This window comes from Penaeus vannamei, chromosome 8 (assembly GCF_042767895.1).
Source record: "Penaeus vannamei isolate JL-2024 chromosome 8, ASM4276789v1, whole genome shotgun sequence".
Lineage (NCBI taxonomy): Eukaryota > Metazoa > Arthropoda > Malacostraca > Decapoda > Penaeidae > Penaeus > Penaeus vannamei.
The window spans coordinates 3,578,999-3,586,498 of record NC_091556.1 but is presented as its reverse complement, the minus strand read 5'-3'; the positions used below and the strand labels follow the sequence as shown (position 1 = coordinate 3,586,498).

Sequence of the window (7,500 nt, the reverse complement as noted above, 5' to 3'; positions counted from 1 at the left end):
CGGGAGGAATCACGGAAATTAAGGAGATCAAAGCCTACAGCGTGGCAGACGACACAAGGTCCTCTTTGGATAAGTAAGCTGTAGATGGAGGAAGAGCGAATATGACACCTGACACACCCCCTTGCCCCCCCCCTCCGACACCACTTCCCCCCCCACCTCCCCCAGTGGTGTCGGAGAGGGGTCAACGATCACTTTTTAGATGTTCTTGGCCGTTGATTCCAATGCTTATTTGAGTTTTGAGAGAGAATTATTTTTGTGGTTTGTTTGGTATTTATTTATTGCTGTAAAAATCATGCTTTGTGTATCCACACACTGAACTAAATCATCGAGCTTCACTGTTTTGAACCTCATGTATATACTGAATATATATATATATATATATATATATATATATATATATATATATATATATATATATATATATATGTATATATATTTGCATATATGTATGTATATATATTCATATTTTTGAAGAGGATTTGATTTTGGAAAAGTCCGTTTTGGAGTTCTGCAAATCACGTGACGATTGCACAAGTGAACCTCACCATCACTCAATGTTGTGACACTTTTACAGATTTTTTCAGAAAGAAATATACATCATCATAAATATTCAATTTCACTTCAAGGAACAGTGTAGCCACGTATGAGCATTTGTTTTGTAGGAACTAACACCTAATTGGCAGTATATCTTAAAGAATCAGAACAGCTTGTTGATAAGTAGAGAAGCTTCTTTGGAGATGCATTCTAGTTATCATCTTAATCTAGCCTGATGTTAGCAGAGACAGAATTATTTCTCCGGTGATGAAAACACTTCCAGTTTGATTATCAAAATCAGTTTATGATGATGATGATAATAATAATAATGATAATAATAATGATAATAATAATAATAATAATAATAATAATAATAATAATAATAATAATAATAATAAGAGAAATCAAGATATAAACCAAGAATGATGTAAATTAAAAAAAAAGAAAAGAAATATAAACATAGAATCAGCTTTGTTCAGAAAATCCAAAATATTATCTTTTTCATATAATTTTCAATTGCATATTCCTTCATACAGTGTTCAGAACCCCTTTTTTAAACAAACACAACAAATAACAAACAGCATGTTCATATATATATTTCCAGACAGAGTACCACCGAGTGAAGCAAAGCTAAGTGTTGTTTGGATAAACACCAGCAAAAAAAAAAAAAAAAAAGGGAACAATTGATTTTTTTTTCATATAATTAACATGATGAATTTTCAGTGTTTTTTGGCTCAATGTCTGCGCTCACGTCAGTACCAAGGACACGTAATGTAAATGTTGTCATTTCCGCACTGTCTCCATTTCCCTTCTTCCGGTGGCGTCTCGGACATGCCTCAAAACCTTCAAGAAAGAAAGAAAGAAAGACAAAAAAAAAAAAAAAAAAAAAAAAAAAAAAAAAATACAAGTCACATGTACACAATATAAAAAAGAGAATAAATTTTACAAATCACGTAAAAACTATATATAAAAAAAACTGCTTACACGATCAAAGTCAAGATTATAACTCGTTCTGATTCATTTTCTATATCTTAAGATAATATGAGCATTTCTCAATGACTAATTTTCTCGAAGGAGGCTCGGCATTCTCGAGACTCCACCCACCGGAAGAAGAGTATGTAAATAATGCAATACATTTCTTTGGCTCATTAGCATACATTCATTTTTAGCTGAATAGCATAATGTAAATTCAAGATCATGCTCTCACTAGATTGTTTTGCTCATTATAGAAACAAAAGTAGGGCTGCAGTAGTTTTTGGATTGTACAGTAGATGCCAATTAATGTAATAATAACAATCATAAACTTAATAACAATCATGACTATAAAATCACTACAATCTGAAAAAAATAGAAATAAAAAGCAATATTATTAACAAACAGTATTAACTCAAACGAAACACCATGACCTCTTCACGTACTAACTGTGGGCTTCCCTCCTCTCCTCTCCCCTCTCTTCCCTCCCTCCTCCTCTCCCCTCTCTTCCCTCCCTCCTCCTCTCCCTTTCTCCCTCCCTCCCTCCTCCTCTCCCCCTTCCCCCTTCTCTCCCTCCTCCTCTCTCCTCTCTTCCCTCCCTCCTCTTCTCCCCTTCTCCCTCCCTCCTCCTCTCCCCTTTCTCCCTCCCTCCTCCTCTCCCCTCTCTCCTCTCTTGCCTCCCTCCCTCCTCTCCCCTCTCTCCCTCCCTCCTCTCCCCTTCTCCCCTTTCTCCCTCCCTCCCTCTGGCCTCCTCCCTCCCTGTGTCCTCCTCCCTCGCTTCGCCCTCCCTCCCTCCTCCTCTCCCCTTCTCCCTCTCTCCCTCCTCCTCTCCCCTTTTTCCCTCACTTCCTCTGGCCTCCTCCCTCCCTCCCTCCCTCCCTCCTCTCCCCCTTTCTCCCTCCTCCTCTCCCCTCTCTTCCCTCCCTCCCTCTCCCCCTTTCTCCCTCCCTCCCTCCTCCTCTCCCCCTTCTCCCTCCCTCCCTCTTCCTCTCCCCCTTTCTCCCTCACTTCCTCTGGCCTCCTCCCTCTCTCCCTCCTCCTCTCCCCTCTCTTCCCTCCCTCCCTCCTCCTCTCCCTTCTTCCTTCTGCCCTCCCTCCCTCCTCCTCTCCCCTTTCTCCATCCCTCCCTCCTCCTCTCCCCTTTCTCCCTCCCTCCCTCCTCCTCTCCCCTTTCTCCCTCCCTCCTCCTTTCCCCTCTCTTCCCTCCCTCCCTCCTCCTCTCCCCTTCTCCCTCCCTCCCTCCCTTCTTCTCTCCCCTCTCTTCCCTCCCTCCCTCCTCCCTCTCCCCCTTCTCCCTCCCTCCCTCCTCCTCTCCCTCTCTTCCCTCCCTCCCTCCTCCTCTCCCCTTCTCCCTCCCTCCTCCTCCTCTCCCCTTTCTCCCTCCCTCCCTCCTCCTCTCCCCTTCTCCCTCTCTCCCTCTGGCCTCCTCCCTCCCTCCCTCCCTCCTCCTCTCCCCTTCTCCCTCCTTTCCCCTTCTCCCTCTCTCCCTCGCTTCGCCCTCAAACCAGGAGTGTCGTCACGGCTCTGGTGAGGTACGAAGTGAACACGGTGGTCGACGTCGAGAAGATTTCGAAGCAGCTTCTGAACACGACCAGACCGCTGGTGAACGACCCCAGGGTGCGTGGTGTTTATGTTTTTTATTTTCACTAGATGTTTGTGTGTTTTGTTAATGGTGTTTGTGTGTTTTTTAGTGGTGTTTGTGTGTTTTTTTAGTGGTGTTTGTGTTTTATTTAGTGATGTTTGTGTTATTTACAGATTATTTATTTTTTATTTATATTTTTTGTGTGTTTTGTTTATGGATTTTCATGTTTTGTTTGTAATGTTTTATTTATAGATTTTTATGTTTTATTTATAGATTTTTATGTTTTATTTATAGATTTTTATGTTTTATTTATAGATTTTTATGTTTTATTTATAGATTTTTATGTTTTATTTATAGATGTTTTGTTTTGTTTATGATTTATTTGTTATATTTATAGATAATTGTTTACTTGCTCTTTAATTGGTCTTGTTTCATTTCCTTCTACCTTTCTGTCTAAAGATGTAGATTGTATGTTTTAAAATCTGTACCTACCTGTTTCTGGCGCTGAGAATTTGCCAAAATGAAACTTATTTTCTCTAAATCTACTTCTTCACTTTGCTTCCCAGACGTTCAGCCTATTTGTATCTGCTTTGTTAGTCTGTCTGTCTCTGTCTGTCTGTCTGTCTGTGTGTCTGCCTCTCTCTCTCTCTTTCTTTCTCTCTCTCACTCTCTCTCTCTCTCTCTCTCTCTCTCTCTCTCTCTCTCTCTCTCCCTCTCTCCCTCCCTCCTCTCTCTCTCTCTCTCTCTCTCTCTCTTTCATTCTCTCTCTCTCTCTCTCTCTCTCTCTCTCTCTCTCTCTCTCTCTCTCTCTCTCTCTCTCCCCCTTTCTTTACTTTTCATTCCAATCTAATTAGTCCTATTGAATAATAAGAAATGGACAATGTTTCTCTGAATGTGTATTTGTACAGGCGTCTTAAACGATATTTATGACCACATTACATTTTTTTTTTCGAAGAATTGATTATATTAAAAAAATGGAAACAGAACAGAACATACTAAAATGATTCCACTGAACGACAAGCAAAATAGAGAGAGAGAAAAAAAAGAAAGAAATAGAAAGAAATAAAAAATAAAAATAATAAATAAAAAAATGGTAAGAGAACAAATGAATGAATGATAAAAAGAGACACACAAGCAAAGACATAAACTAATCGTTCTCCTCCTCCAGCCCGTCGAGTACGAGGAGCTGACATCCGAGAGAAACTCCTACTTGGCCGGCGTCGTGGTTCTGTGTGTCTTCATGGCCATCATTATCATCCTCCTCCTTCTCTGCTGCTTCTGCCCCGGATGTCCTCTCTATAAGGACAGGTAAGACCCCTTCCTCCCCCCTTTATCACGTACCACGCTTTGCCTCTGATTATTCTGTGTCTCTCTTCTTCTCCTCTTCTTGATGTTTTTAAGTTTTTTTTTCTCTTGTCGTTTCCTCCTTCACGTCACTTTTGTACATACGATCTTTTCCTTCTTTCTGTGTTTTGTTTTTCTTTTAATTCTCTCTTCGTGCCTTCACTTCCACTGCTGTTGAGAGTTATACGTGGATTATGCTGTTAATACACCGATATTTAGATTATAGGATTAAATGTTATGTAGATATTTGTTATAATCTGTTGCTGGTACTTAGATGGCCCAACCCACTTGTGTGTATATAATAGAAAATTAGATTAAATAGAACAATTTGACTATAATCAATCGATTGCCTTTTCTGTGTGACATCGCATTTGGCTCTTCTTTTCTTTCTCACTCTAAAAAAAAATATATTTATAAACTAAGGATGCTTAAGAACTTTCTTTCTTTTTGCAGAATTTTAAATCTCACTGCTCTGTAAGCCACTTTGTAATATAAAATAACCCTCTAGCTTCTTTGGTCAATGATAATTTTGTGATATATACACTGAATTATTTATTAGTCATTGTTGCAATATGAATAATTTCAAATCAAGCATTCAAGTAGATTTTAGATATTTTTTGCATGTTATTTTCCACCAAAGAGTACCTGTCATGTGTATATATTGATATGCCACATATGTGATATATACTTTACTTCTCATTAATTGTACTTGGTCACTATACTGTAAGTGCATAGATATGTATGCACTTAATCCTATGCTCAGATCTTATCAATAAGGATGTAAAATAAGACATGCAGGCAGTAAGAATTTAGTAATTTTAGTCCTTATCTACACACAAACACACACACACACATATATATATATATAGATAGATAGATAGATATAGATATATATTATAGTATATATATATATATATATATATATATATATATATATATATATATATATATATATATATATATATATATATATATATATATATATATATATATGTGTGTGTGTGTGTGTGTGTGTGTGTGTGTGTGTGTGTGTGTGTGTGTTTTGTGTTGTAAATACATATACAGACTTTGTTTGGTATTAATAATTATAATACAGAATATGGTCAGCTGACAACTTCTTACTGCCTGCAAAGCATTGCATCATTCGTAGGTGTAGATCTTAGATAGAATTCTACGTTTGTAGATTAGAACTGCACCGTTTGCACTCTTAGCGTTTAAGGCTCTTTTAACAATGATTATGACAAATATGACAGCTTGAATGGTGAATGTTACTGTTGTCTTTCACAATCATATGCAATATATGAATCTAAACTAAGATCAAGAGAGTAAAACTATTGATAATGTCACAACCACATCAAGCATTTTGAATCCGGTTTAGCTGAACCGTCTTATTTCCTATCCACGCGCATAAATTGCGAGCGAGTTCAGCCACTCCCGCCGAGGCCCTGACGCCGCTTCCCGTTGCAGGAAGAAGATGAAGATGGTCGGCGACGAGAACGCGGAGCGCGTCTCGTACATCCGCGTGGACGACCGCGGCGGCTACCGCGACGGGCAGCCCGAGGAGCGCATGTGGTGGGAGTACCTCCCCAACTGCTGCCTCGACATCGCCGCCAACTGCGGCTTCAACCGGCCGCCGAAGCGCGTGAGCAGCAACAACGGCGGCCGCCTGGCGTGGAGCGGCGACGAGCGGCAGCGCTACTGGCAGTTCGGCGAGCGCGGCGAGGGCTCCATGCTGGAGGACCGCATGATGCCCCGCCGCGGCCCGCGCGACCTGGTGCTGCTCGAGGACCTGGACGAGGCGCGGCTGCAGCAGCAGGGCCGGATGGTACGTGTTGATTCCCGTACTTCGCACCGCTCACAGGAGCCGCGCAGGGTGTTTGTGTTGCGAGACCAACGTGGCAATCCTCGTATTACAGAGTCCCTCAGAGAGGGAGAACATTACGTGATGGAGGACGTTGACGACACGCCCAGGAACATGCGCATGGAAGACCCCAGAGGCATGCGCTATGAGGACGCAAGAGGCATGCGCATGGATGACCCTCGGGGCATGCGCATAGAAGACCAACGAGGCCCGCTTCCCCAGCACGGCGTAGATGACGATGTTACTTACGCTCGGCAGGGAAACGCGGAGGTCCTCCGACTACACGCCAGCCCGCGCGGCGCCGTGCCCCTCGATGACGGGGCGACGGGCCGGCACAGTCGCCCAACCTACAGGCGGGCTGGCGTGGAGCCGGAGGGGATAGTTCTCACTCAGGAGGAGATGCAGAGAAGGGCACTCATGCACGAGGACGCAGGGGGCGGGCCGATGAGCGCCCGCCTGGTGGAGGGACAGTCGGTGGGCGTGACGCCGCGGTCAGAGGACCTGCTTCTGTACGAGGGAAGCCGGGGCTACGATCACGGCTCGCGGCGCCACCACATGGAGTCCCCGCCACACACAGACGTACAGATCCAGACGGAGGATCTGGCAAACGGCCGCCAAGAGCAGTCGGTGCCGCGTCTAAGAATAAAAACGCCAATCGAGGAGGAAACCAACAGCCTGCTCGAGGCCGAGGGAATTCGGTCGTCAAGAAGAGAAAAGTACCAGCGGGAAAGAAGAAGGTCGCAGGGCAACATCGAGCCGCAGGTCCACGAAGACAACGCGAGCCGCAAGTCGCTGAAGGTGGCGCAGCCGGCCAACTCCCTCTATCACCACACGAAGGCGTCCATTCTCCGCTTCGAGTCCAACAAGGCCAAGATGGACGACGAGAAGGACGGCAAGAAGGAGGCTACGACCTCCCGCAGGAACAGCATCAGTGGAACGGATGGCCGCCGCAGCTCGAGCGTCGACAGCAAGGGTACGGAGAGCCGCCGCTCCTACAGCCACTCCAACTTGGACGGGCGCCGCTCCAACAGCCAGGCGGCGCTCGATGGCCGCCGCTCCAACAGCCAGGCCAACCTGGAGATCCCTCGTGGGGGCATGAACGACAGCCGCGCCAGCGTGGAGAGGCGCGGCTCGCTCCCTGGCCTGGAGACGACCACCGGGCTGGAGCGCGAGGCGGCGCAGCGCTCGCACGGCCGCCGGGACTCGC

General features: G+C 44.4%; 1 protein-coding gene across 4 annotated transcripts in view; it reads left to right on the top strand.

The window, feature by feature from the left end:
• The window catches only part of LOC113800404 (uncharacterized), a 115,627-nt gene that overhangs the window by 106,719 nt on the left and 1,408 nt on the right, over positions 1 to 7,500 (top strand). For 3 of the 4 annotated variants that reach the window (XM_070124194.1, XM_070124192.1, XM_070124193.1), the window contains exons 15-18: positions 1 to 73; positions 3,015 to 3,123; positions 4,257 to 4,396; positions 5,900 to 7,500. The exon at positions 1 to 73 is cut by the window's left edge and continues 31 nt beyond it; the exon at positions 5,900 to 7,500 is cut by the window's right edge and continues 1,408 nt beyond it. In XM_070124194.1, the coding sequence (XP_069980295.1) occupies positions 1 to 73; positions 3,015 to 3,123; positions 4,257 to 4,396; positions 5,900 to 7,500 (1,923 nt within the window). The remainder of the gene's footprint in view (positions 74 to 3,014; positions 3,124 to 4,256; positions 4,397 to 5,899) is intronic. The other variant, XM_070124195.1, reaches the window with a different exon arrangement.